The 13,124-nt window shown below is 44.4% G+C and overlaps 1 protein-coding gene across 16 annotated transcripts in view; it reads right to left on the reverse strand.

Moving 5' to 3' along the window:
- Nucleotides 1–13,124, reverse strand: part of LOC105470260 (kalirin RhoGEF kinase) — a 700,354-nt gene that overhangs the window by 38,263 nt on the left and 648,967 nt on the right. For 15 of the 16 annotated variants that reach the window (XM_071089172.1, XM_071089152.1, XM_071089145.1 and 12 more), the window contains 2 exons: nt 12,937–13,060; nt 11,725–11,784 (listed from right to left, as the gene is read on the reverse strand). In XM_071089172.1, coding sequence (XP_070945273.1) covers nt 11,725–11,784; nt 12,937–13,060 — 184 coding nt within the window. The remainder of the gene's footprint in view (nt 1–11,724; nt 11,785–12,936; nt 13,061–13,124) is intronic. The other variant, XM_071089163.1, reaches the window with a different exon arrangement.

The following is a 13,124-nucleotide window of genomic DNA, read 5'->3' on the forward strand; positions in this document are numbered from 1 at the left end:
CCACCGTGTCCAAACAAAAGCAAATATTCCTAATTTGAGGGTAGTCCTTAGCAGAGACATTGGAGAGAAAGATTGCCAATAAGTCTTAATTACAGGTTCTCCATCTGGAAGGGACTCATGAAAGTCTTTGGTCTTCATTCTTCTGCCTTTTGGCTGGCCCAGGTGAGGAGAGCCCACCTTGACAAAAGGTGTGGCTGATAATGGTAATTGCATCACTGACTTGGGTAGCATTATGCGGTTCCCATAAGCTACTCACAAACTCCTTCATGTGCTCCTCCAAAACCCTGGAGGCAGTGCAGAGGAAATGTTATTCATCACCATTTCCTAGGTGAGATAGGGAAGTGAACTGTTAAGATCACAGTGACAGAGAAGTGGCTCCGAGAGCTCTTGAATTTTATTCCAGTGCTCATTCCATCATAGCATTCAGCAAAGTGGGAGGGTCTTGGGAAAAGCATTGTGAAACTTTGTCATTGACATCAAAGGCCTACCTGCTTGTCTTTGCTCTCCACCTCTCTCTCTCCTGTCTCTACTCAGTCCTCTACTTTAAAATCCTCCAACAAGGACCAAGAGCCTGGGCAAGGTCCACACTAATGTTTTGTTTCTTACTTTGACTCTGGACTATGGCCATAGAAGATTCCTCCCTCATTTTTTCTCTTTCTACTTTGAAGCAAATCAGAGTACGAACTGGAGGAGGACACCCTTCTCACACAGTAGACTAATTACCGATGTATTTGTCTATGGCTCCCTGTGGACTGCAGGGCCCATGAGGACAAGGACCATATTCTTTTATTTATTGTTACTTTTTATTTATATTCTTAAATTTTTTATTTTCTCTTTCTTTGAATTCTAATGGGTCATATTGTTCTGCTATTATTGCCTCCAAGCTTAGCATGATACCTGGCACATATGTGCTCTGTTGATATTTGTCAAATCAATGAAAAGTTAAAGTGGTAGGATCCTAATTTTGGGGAGGAGAACTGAGAAAATGTCCTGTCATGAACTTGCTTGGGAACCTAATGAGTCAGTCAATGTCGGAGATGTAGCCAATAGTGATCTTCCTCCTCTGCACTCTTCTAGGGGCTGGTACCTCTATGTCTCTGACCATGAGCTGCCATGTACCATAACGTCGTACTGAACTGTATTTGCCCTACCAGACTTGTGAGGCTTTTGAAGGTAGTAACCCTTTCCCATGTTTTATGCACCATCAATCATAATTTTTTCTTGCTGTAGCAGAAAAATTAATATTTGTTGAATGAAATTAACTGAGGTCACTCAATTAGTAGACTAGAAATTAGGCTTCCTGACCACCTTGTCTAGTGGTCATTGCTGGTGTGTGTAGGATCCTGAGGGCTTTATAATAAGCTGCACATTTTTTTTTTGAAATATAATGTTTTCCTTCCTTAGAAACAAGTCGGAGTCAATGTAAAGTGATAGATGGGATGGAGGAGAGAGTTGGAATCCAAAATAGTGGTCGTGGGCTGGGTACGGTTGCTCACGCCTGTAATCCCAGCACTTTAGGAGGCTGAGGCAGGAGGCTCACTTGAGCTTAGTTCAAGGCCAGCCTGGGCAACATAGTGAGACCTCATCTTTACTAAAAAATAAAGAACAAATGAGCTAGGTGTGGTGGTGCACAGCTCCTCGGGAAGCTGAGGTGGGAGGATTGCCTGAGCCCAGGAAGTTGAGGCTGCAGCAAGCCAGGAAAGCGCCATGGTACTCTGGGCAACAGAGTGAGACCCTGCCTCAAAAAAATTAAAAAAAAAAAATTGATGAAATAGTGGTCGTGGAGGAAAGACGACATTATTCACATAAAATGCACATGTTCTCCCTCTGTGAGACGGCACAAGAGAATGCTGGGCCAAGCCAGTAGGACAGGGCTGGTGTAGACACCATGGGAAAGACCTATAGGTTCCTAAAGCTGGTTTTATTTGACCAGCAGAGGGCGGCAGGTGGCAGTGCTTCCTCCCAGGCGAGAACAAGAACTACCACAATGTCATCCATCAGCAACTTAGTTTCCTTCTGGAGAGAAATCCAATAATTTTATTGTTTTTTCTTCAAAATGGCAGGGCAGTGAGGTAAGAGGAAAGAGTTACAGGTAATATCAACCAGCATTGAGTACCATAAGCTGAGCTTTGAGGAAATCTTGCATCTATTTTCCTTGTTAGCCCATGTCTGACTGACTCTAAGACTTAAGACTGAGGGTGAAATTCTGTCTAGAAAATGAGTTGTTAACCGACTCCAGAAGAAGAAGACCTCCACCCCCATTTTTTCCAAATTCCTCATCACAGTCACAAAACATAGCTCAGAACTACGTATTGAGAACACTGAAGGAATACAAACGGTCAAATAGACATAAACCAAATGCCCTAAACCCAACTGACAGCTGCCCAGAATGTATTTCTATATTGTTTCCTTTTTCTATTCCTTTTACACTTGTTTCATGTGAACCTGTATTCAGAGTAGGCAGGAAAGGAATTTTAGATGATGAGATCTGGCAATAAAATAAAGATATAAGAAAAACAATTTTAAGAATTTAGGTACAATATTATGGTTCGAAGGTTTTACCCTTTGTGTTTTCAATCTGGCCAAACTGGACTCGAATTTCTTTCTCTTTTTTTGGACTCGAATTTCTAAATTTTTAGAAAATATTCCTACCTCTGCTTATTATTTATTTATTTATTTATTTATTTATTTATTTATTTTTGAAAGGGTCTCACGCTGTTGCTCATGCATGATTACCATTCACTGCAGTTGCAAATTCCTAGGCTCAAGTGATCCCCCTGCCTCAGACTCCCTGAGGAGCTGGGACTACAGGTGCACACAGCCACACCTAACAAATTTTTTTCTATTCTTTGTAGAGATGGGGTCTTGCCCAGCTAGTCTTGAACTCTGGACCTCAAGCAATCCTCCCACCTGTGGCCTCCCAATGCGCTGGGATTACAGGTGTGAGCCACCACACACGGCCTCCTCTGTTCTTTTCTAAATGAGCATAAGACAAGCTGTAATTAAAAAAAAAATGTAAATGCAACATAATCTCAAACAGCGATAGACTTGTCTCTTTCAACTCGTTCCTTACTCCTCAAGTATTTTCATTATCATTCAGTTCTAAGTGTTTTTCTTCAACTATGATTTTTTCCTTTACCCAGTTGTAATGAGTATGTTTTTACATTTCCAAACACGGGAGATTTTTTTTTTTTTTTTTTTTTTTGAGACGGAGTCTCGCTCTGCCGCCCAGGCTGGAGTGCAGTGGCTGGATCTCAGCTCACTGCAAGCTCCGCCTCCCGGGTTCACGCCATTCTCCTGCCTCAGCCTCTCGAGTAGTTGGGACTACAGGCGCCCGCCACCGCGCCCGGCTAGTTTTTTGTATTTTTTAGTAGAGACGGGGTTTCACCGTGTTAGCCAGGATGGTCTCGATCTCCTGACCTCGTGATCCGCCCGTCTCGGCCTCCCAAAGTGCTGGGATTACAGGCTTGAGCCACCGCGCCCGGCAACACGGGAGATTTTTTAAAATATCCTTTTGTTGCTTATTTCTAACTTAATTGCATTGTGCCTGGAGAACTTGGTCTGTATGATATTGATTCCTTGGTTTTTGCTGAGGTTTGCTTTATAAGTAGCACGCATGATCAATTTTTGTAAAAAAGTTCCATATGTTTTTCCAAAAAAAGTATAATCATTAATTTTGGGGTACAGGTCTTGATATGTGTCCATGTGTCAAGTACATTGATTTATGAATATTTCTAGTCCAAATATCTCCCCGTTACCCCTCAATATTTTGGTTAGAGAACATTTAGTGTGCCCTCAAAATAAAAAGGATGAAAATACGGTAAAATAATGAAAGCATCTATCACCCATCTCATAGGATAGTTGGTTGCAAAGGACCAAAATGGGGGTGCATTGCTGTGTATGCACTGGTCTCCAGGTGCTCTTGGCAGCCTAGGAGTCAGTTAGGAAGGGACTGGAGGTCAGGGGCCAAGGAGGACGCAGCGGTGGAGTTACAGCTTCTTCTTTATAAATCACATTTCCAACCTACAGCCATGACCTTGACTTTGGACAATGTCTTTATGTCTGAGTGTTTTGGAGTCTCCTCCCTTAATGATTTGGCCCTGATTATGCCCCAATCCCCTAAACTTCTCAGAGTCTTTGGAGCTATGTAACAGATTAACATTTGTTCTGAGGACCTGGTGCCATGGCTCATGCCTATAATCCCAGCACTTTGGGAGGCTAAGGCAGGAGGATCACTGGAGGCCAGGAGTTCGAGACCAGCCTGGACAACACAGGGAGAACCCACCTCTAAAAAAAATTTAAAAATTAGCTGGCCATGGTGGCGCATGCCTGTAGTCTCAGGTACTCAGGAGGCTGCGGGTGGGAGGGTCACTTGAGGCTGCAGTGAGCCGAGATCATGCCACTGCACTCCAGCCCGGGTGACAAAGCAAGACCCTGTCTTGAAAAAAAAAAAAAAAAATCCCACCAGCATTTGCATAGGTGCTGGTTACCCTCCCAAAGCACAGGATGAATCATATGGACTACTTAAAACCTACTACTGTTCCTTGCAGTCCATGGATCAAGTCCTGGCTTCCTAGCAGGTCCTTCTACGCCTTTGCTGTCTGTCTGGTCTCAACCCATCTGCCAGGCTTTATTTCCTACAGCTCTTCCTACATAACTAACCCCAGGTACCAAGACCATATACCTGCTCGGCATGTGCTAGGTACTCCCCACCTCAGGGCTTTTGTTCATGCTCTCTCCTCACCCTCTGCCTTCTCTAAGACTGCCCACATCCTATTAGTTTATCCAACCCACACAGCCTCCCAGTGAATCAATGACCACACTCATAGGCTCCCTGGGAGACAGGCTACCTAAGAATACACAGCCTTGGGAAAGTCACTTAACCTCACCGCGCTCCAGTTTTCTCATCTATAAAGTGGGAATAACGCAAATAGTACCTATGTGATGATGTTGTTGGGAGCTCAACACAGAGCCAGTTACACAGAAAAGTCTGCTAAGTGGTAGCTACTATTATTGTGAGCCCAGTGCCTGAGTGGGTGCATAAATATCCACAGAATGAATAAATGGCTCCAGGCAGGATTATCAGTCCCCCACCATGACTGTTAGAGCAGGTTTTAAGGTTTGCTATGTAATATGGACATTTAATTATACCTGCCTCCTTATGCTTCTTAAGCATGGGAATCAATCTTACATTGTTCTTTAGCCCTCCATAATAATCATTGCAATGCCTTGTGTTAATCAAATTGTGTGAAATTGAACTAACTAGGAACTCACATTGAGTGAACTTTGACAGCATGGGGGTGGGCTTGGGGGGTGATGGTCTTTGCTTCTTCAATAGCAGGTTCTTAGAGGAACTTTTGGGTCAATGGTACCTTGTAATCTCATTAGTGTACAACATAAATGAAACGGGCTGGGCCCCCAGTCTAGGGTGAGGGTGCCATGGAACATGCATGACAGGGCATGCTGAGTGACTGTGTTGGTCTGAGAAACCAGTTCAGACATTTCCAACTCATGTAATTGAACTTCCTTTCTTGGTTGCTCTGGCTGGGCTCTTGAGTCACTGAGAAAGGGCGTGGGCGAGGCCAAGTAATTATCCCGATAGTCAAGAGATTTGAAAAGTTATTGAAGAAATTCTCCTCCTAAAACAGATGTGCAACAAAAGAGGGCCTGCGCCTGACCCTTGTTAAGAAAGTACTTAAGCCATAGAGAGTAGATGTCCTCTATAGCACATGCTAAGTTTGGTCTCTCAAAGCACCACCATCAAGACCTGCTCTTTTTATTAGCTGCACGACCTTGACCTCCCTGAACCTGTTTCCCCCAGGAGGGTGAGAAACTCCACCCTGCTTACTTCACAGGGCAGTTGCAAGGAACAAAAAGCCTAATAGATGTGAATCTGCTGTGGACGATCTTCTCATAATTCTCCCAGGAGAGGGAAGCAGCCACTAAGCTCAGCTCCCATCTCTTGATGGCGGAATATAAATCAGTCTGCATGGAGAGTCAGAACAAAGCCAGGCAGGAAGTCTTCAAGCCACACCCTTCAGATACATTACAAAGAAAATATTTTGTAAAAATAAAATGACAGGAATGCAATGCTTCACTTTCTTTTCATCCAAAGGGTTCTTTTCATGAAAAAATTCTTTTTATAAAATGCAGAAGCAGGCGTCAGCGGACACACTGGGGATGCCAGGAGGTCGGCCATCTGGCTGGGGGTGTAAAAGTTTCCTTCAATCTGTCTGGCCGGGTTATTTTGAAGCTCTAGGATAAGGAGGCCAGAGTAGCTGATGTGGTAGTTGGGGGGAAGGAGGTGCGGAGAGCAGGCTGGCTCTTCAGATCTGAGGACATGAAAGGTAGGCCAGGGAATTGTGGGTTCAGGGGAGGAAAAAAGGGCCAGCTCTGGCCGCTCAGACTTCCCAGAGCCAGGAGTGGACACTCCAGTTGAGTCTCAGGAGGAAATCTGCCCAGGCCATTCGCGCCACACCCCCTGAAAAGTGAATTTCTGGCCAAGGCACAGAATCTTCCACGTCCTCTTCTGCCGGGATCTCAATGTTTTCAAAGTCGGAAGTGCTGGAGAGCAAAGTCCTTTGTTAGCACACCTTAGATTTCCATGGTGCTCAAAGGGTTACACATCACTGTATAAACACCTGTACACTTGGAGCTGTGCAACTTTCCAGAGGAACTTGGGGCTCAGAAAGGCTAACTGGTCCGCAGTCACATAGCTGGCGGTATCCAAACTAGAATCCAGGTTTTTGACTCCTGTTCCAGTTTTCCATGTGATACTGCCTTTGTGGTTTTTGTTTAAATTACACTTCAGCCTTGGAAAGTCAAGATGGGCAGAAATGATATTCCTTTTTATTGAGCTGGAAAACGGAATAACACACTTATACACAAAAATTGGCACTAGGAGTTGGGTCTTCTCGTCTGCCAGGATCTGTGTTTTAGATTAAAACCAACCTGGAGATGGGACACCAAGTTGCCGCAAGATGGTGTAGGTGGGGGAATAGCAACCAGAAAAACCAGAAGCTGCCTCAGAAACTAGAGCACCTTCCAGTTTTCAAACAGAAAAGGACAAGTTCCTGTGGCTCTGTTAAAGGTGAAGGGGCTGCAGGGATGGGGAGGAATAGGGAGTTTAGTGAGTCCACTAAAGAATTTCTGTTGGCGATGATGAAAGCATTCTGGCAGTGGAGAGTGGTGATGGTGGTACAACATTGTGAAGGGACTTAATGCCATTGAATCGCACATTCAAAAATGGTTAAAATGGTAAAATTTTATGTATATTTTACTACAAAAAATAAAAATAAAAAATAAATGAAGAGGTTAACTAAATGTTTCCAAGGTTCTGTTGCTTCTGAAAGTGTGATTCTTACTCCAATGGGAAATTTCCTCCAAAATCAGCTTCACCTTCCCAAGTGCTTTCTCTCTCTCATCTTTCAGAGCCCTCTCCCAGAAGATCCCAACACTGTTTTTAACCCCTAAGCTAAATATCTGGTGGCTGGTATATGACTGAGGATAACGTTTGCACTTAGTCTGTGTTGTGGATGAGGTCAGTGGCGCGTTGAATGGCTGGGGCAGAGGCAGTCTTTTTGGAATGATGACAACCTCTTACTCTGATGAACTGACTTTCTCTGCTACAAGAGGTATTGGGTTTTGTTTTGTTTTAGTTGAAACGCATGTAATTACTTGAGTTTGGTGTAAAACCTGGGCTGAGAATCCTTATCCTTGAAGGCCCTAGTCAGGGAGGCTAGTTCAGGACTTTCAACCCCATCCTGTGATGTAGGCAGGTGGCAATGCTGGGGCTTGGGGGCAGGTACAAAAACACAAGCGAGCATTGACACAGTTCTCAGACAACTTTTCAGAGGCGGAAACCTGCCTCGCCTGGGTCCTAAGAAAAATGTAGTATAGGCCAGATGCTGACCCTGAACATGCGAGCCTGGCTCCAGCCTGGGGTGTCAGTGCAGACACCGGGGCAGGGACAGGACTGAAAAAGGTGATGGTTGGGCATGTGGTTCTCAGCCCTGCAAAAGGCACTCGGCAGTCTAACCTTACTGGAAAAAAATGAGTTACTATGAACCTGTTCCTAAGGCATCCTTGTGTTTGGTTTTCAGCTTGGTTTGACTCTTCTTCCATGTGGAAACATCTCTTTCATGTGTGATGCCCCCCTTTCACCCCCACCCCAAAGTTTAATCAGTGCAAGGTAAATAAGTAAGCTGAACTATGGATGATACTCGTCATCTTTAGAACAGTTCTCCATGAGGTATGGTCACAGATCAGCAGGAGACTTGGCTGCAGGAGACTTGGCCACGAGAGGATGGCACAGACCTAGAGCCAATCTTGCGGTGGCGCTGTGTGGCGTGTACTGCTGGGAGTGGGGGTTGTACTTGAAAACATTCACAAGTAGGGGAAGGAAAAGGATGTAAACATTAGAGCAGAATTACCTCCCTTTACCTAATTGGGTGTTCTTGGAAAGCTTTGTAAATCTGATTCCTAGGATTCAAGGTGCTTCATTTTCCTCTTAATTAGCTTTCAAGGATGTGCCTGTATATCTCCCCAAAACACCATGGTGGGACAAATGCCAGCCTGAAGGTAGCAAGCAGCCAGTGTTTAAGTAAAGACCCCAGGAAACTGCCCTTAAAGGAACCGTTCGGTCCACTCACTGAGAAAAATGTTTTGGTGACATCATTCCCATGCAGGCAGGAGATGAGAGCCTATGCACTGCTAGGTCTAGGATCAACAGGCTGGCCTCAGGTTAAAGGGAATCAGTCAGCAGGCTGGGATTTAACATCTGGAGATCTAGCATGGAGTGAACACACAGGGTGCATGCTCCCATTATGTCAGCTGGGGTTCCAGGAACAGAGGCACCCTCAGAACAGGGTTCAGCTCACTAAGAGTAACGGACACACTCCCAGAGAGACAACACCCATTACAGCATCAAGCTCAGAAGACAAGGGTGAGGTTGGGGGCCAGGTTGGGTCTGGGAATGATGCCCCAAATGGCCACTTTAATAGTGAGAGGCCTTCAAGAGGTGGCCTGCCCACCTATATTTCAATTTGGATCTTTAAGGTAGCCTCTTTCTTCAGTATGCACTCCTCATCATTTTCTTCTGCAGTGTACACTGCAATCAGGTTCCACTTACATATGCCTTGATAAAATTCTCAACTCATGTTGAACGGGTTGACTTTCTATATCTTATTTCTGAAAATACCAAACTAGCAGTGCCAAGATGCCTGCTTTCTCTCTGGACTCGCTCATGTGCTCAAAGTTAATTTGAAGCTGGCAACACATTCAGAGAATGACTGAAGTTTAGGCCAGGTGCATTGGCTCACGCCTGTAATCCCAGCACTTTGGGAGGCCAAGGCAGGCGGATCACTTGAGGTCAGGAGTTCAACACAAGCCTGGGCAACGTGGTGAAGCCCTGTCTCTGCCAAAAATACAAAAATTAGCCAGGCGTGGTGGCGTGCACCTGTGGTCCCAGGTACTCAGGGGGCTGAGGTGGGAAGATCCCTTGAGCCAGGGAAGTGGAGGTTGCAGTGAGCCAAGGTCATACCACTGCACTCCAGCCTGGGTGACAGAGACTCCACATCAAAAAAAAAAAAAAAAAAAAAAAAAGAATCACTGAAATTTAGAAGGATGTATATGGAATATATAAAGGCTACATACACACATACTGGGGATATTGCAGCTTCCAACAACATGCCTCCTTGAGGTTCCAGTCACTTGAAAGTTTGTGCCTAAAGGAAACTTTGTGCCTCAACTACTGTATTTGAAAACTTTTCAGACATGCATCAACACAATTTTTGGTTTTCCTCTGTTCAGCATGAATATTCTAATGTCTTTGCTCATGCACTCTGTAGCACCTCCTGAGGACCCATCTCACTCAGCCCATGCAAAGGACTAAAAGCCTTAGATGAATAAGAACCTTTAAAATGTGTTCAATTAGCAAAGCAGAGTTAAGATGTGTATATGCACACACATGCTTTTTATCTAAGTGCAGAATGGGGCATTCGATGACCTCAGTTAATTTTCTTAATGTGTGCTGCTCCCCTGGTCCCACATCCCTCTATGCCCATTTCTTCCTACAGAGTGGAAACACCACTCTTTTCTCCCAGTCCACAAGAACTGGACAAGGTCCTAAATTCTTTCCTGGAACACAGATACCTGGCTTTTCCCCTGCCTCTGTCTGGCCTTCCTCCACTTGCAACTGACATCTACAATACATGCTGGCAACACTTAGGTCTGGGGATACAGGTGCCATCCAGTATCTACAAGCTGACAGGTGTGAACTCCAGGAGAGCTGGTGTCTATCCTATGAAATGCAAGGAAAACAGAGCCTGAAATTTCCCCTGGCTTCCTTGTTCTGTAAGATACATTTAGGCTACAAATGCCATCTCCACTTTCTCCCACAGCGGGGTATGTATTGAGCCACACCTACCAGATTTAGCTCTGTGGCAATACCCACATCCATGGGGGACTACTCTATCCTGGCAGAACTCCCACTGTCAGCCGCTTGCCTTGGGCCTGATTCAACTCAGTTGACTCCTTCTGCAGCTGACTTACTGGCTCTTAGGCCTCATGGTCTCTCTTGGGTTTTGTGGTGGCTGAAACAACATGGTGCTGGACTTCTTTGGGATTAGGTTAAATTAGAATAAGAATAAAAGTCCATCTAATTAAGTGAAATGTTTGGGACTATACAAATTTTTTTTTTAAATGTGGTCTATTTTGTACTTAGAAATCTCTAAACTTATACCCATTACTGGAGATGGAGGCACAGATTTGGAGAAAAACATTACAATTTACTCTGAATGATAAAATGGCAAGGAAAGTCAGCTCCATGTTTGCCCTCATTGTCCAGGGTTTGTAAATTTATCATGGTTGTCACTCAGTGGCAAGCCACATAAGAGCCATGTTTCTATAACCCAACAGACTGGGAGTTGCAAGTGGAATGGATGTTCTTGTTGATACAGGCGTTGGTTCCACTTCCACATCCCTGTAAGCCTGGAGTGCCAGAAACGTCCCCTGGGCAGGGTTTCCATCTCACCATCTCTGGAGAGGCCTCTGCCGTGGCTCCAGGAGACAGGTCTTCCCCAGGGCTTTTCCTTCACACGGTGGGCAGAGCCACTGCTCACGGGCCCAGCACTGGGCTGAAGTGTGCTCTGAAGTTGCTACAATTATACCTCATTTGCTATCAGTCAGCTCTACATAGCAACCAGGTGCCATACTTCACCCATTATTTTTCTGGAACATTGAGCGGGGAATAGAACCCAGTAGAAGAGCAAGATGGAGAGGATAAAGGGCTAAAGAAAAAGAAGAAGCGGAGAAGGGGGAAACAAAAGAGGGAGAAACTAAACCCAAAATGAGTCCTTGTCATTTAGCGGGGACTCATCCACTCTTTATAGTGCTGTTTTCCATGAAAAAATGTGTTCTAAGTTTCAAATAATGAAATTGGATATTTTCTACATAAAGTCAAACCTGCCAAAGGAGAAAATACTTAGCAGTCAAGAGAACAAGTTTTTGTTTTTGTTTTTTAAAAATCTAGGTAGAGTTTTCTACCCACGCTGAACTGAATTATGGTTTTGTTTGTTTCTTTTTTAGCTGGGATGGGATACCCAGAGATGCCCCAACATCACAATTTATCTCTGAATGGCTGATCATTTTAGCAAGGTCACCGTCACAGAACACATCAAAAAAGGCAATCATTGTAGGAAATAGGACAACAATAGCTGCTTCTACCTCCATGCTAGTATTAGGGTCAAGATCATCACACTCTGATTCCTCGGAACTGTTCGTCTCCTTGATTGGCAGCATGAGGAAGGGGGAAGAAAGAGAACACAGTTAGAACACAAGTAGCTTTTGCTAGAGAGAGAGGAGAACTTCAGAGAAGCATGGGCGATAGGATCTCGGGCACAGAAAAAACCAGGTATTTTTAAAGTGGGAGTGAGAATCACCAGGGGCAGCAGCATGCTCTTTTCAGGGAGAGGAGGCTGGGGTTGTGTACAACTGCTTATCTCATGGGAAACAGCAATGGAAACAAAATGAAGCATGAGTGTTGTCGAATTTAAACTGTTGTCTTCTGTGAGGCTGGACTTCCCAGATGAGAGTGAAGGAGAGCATACGATTTCTTTTCCCCAAGAAGGAAGTTAGACTGGGTTTTAGTTGTTCTTACTTTGCTAAGGAAGGGAAACAAAGTTCCAGGTAGATGTTCACACATTAAGGCACAATTAGTGCTATAATAATCAGTGTCTAGCTTCCATTGTCCAGAGGCAGATCTTTCCAGAGGGTTCAATTTAAAGAAAGCAGATGAAATTGTTTCAAGACAGGGGTAAATAAGAGTCTGCCAGGCTTATAATTCATGAGTTCAAAGCAGTAGATGGATTATTATAAAGAAATAATTTGAACTTCACCAATGTGTCCCCCTACTGTGTCCATGCATAGGGAAAGGCAAGTAAAATGGCCTGAAGTTGATGTTGTCTGAACTCTGGGGAAAAGAAATGAAACTTTACTAAGGACACAGTGGCTCTTAAATTCCAAACCTCAGCCTTCACAGGGCTGGGGGTTTGGAAGGCATCCCTAATTGCTTAAACCTGTGTGTATTCTCAAACCTAGGGTATCGAATGGCAGCTTTGAGAAATTTAATATGAATCAAGCATCTCGCATTTTTAAGAGAATAGTGCTGCAGATAATTTTGCTGTAAAACATCTGCACAGTATAAAGAGAAAGGTATAAAGGAAAAAAAAAAGGTACTTACTTGAATTGAAGTTGCCAGGAGAAATAAAAGATAAAAAATAAATTGATCTTGCATGCAAAATCCTGCTAAACTACTTCCCCTCTGGTCCCCATACTGGAAAAAAAAAAAATAACCCATCCACCCAATTGGCTTGTGAGAATGCTGCAGGGTGGGAGTGGATGACAGGTGGGGACGCAGCTCCGGAATACCTTACTCACTTTAACAGAGACTTTGTTGCCCAGAATATCCTTGGGTTTACGAGACCCTGTGGCTTCATTTTTACCCGTGTTCTCCACTTCCGCCCGCTTTCTCATGCGTAGAGTATGCCATGAACATGACTTCCTGTTGTACCAAAAAATGCACCAATCAAAATGGCAGGTCAGGGACAGTGAGGTGGTGGGCGGGC

The sequence above is a fragment of the Macaca nemestrina genome, chromosome 2 (genome assembly GCF_043159975.1).
Source record: "Macaca nemestrina isolate mMacNem1 chromosome 2, mMacNem.hap1, whole genome shotgun sequence".
In the NCBI taxonomy this organism is placed as follows: Eukaryota; Metazoa; Chordata; class Mammalia; order Primates; family Cercopithecidae; genus Macaca; species Macaca nemestrina.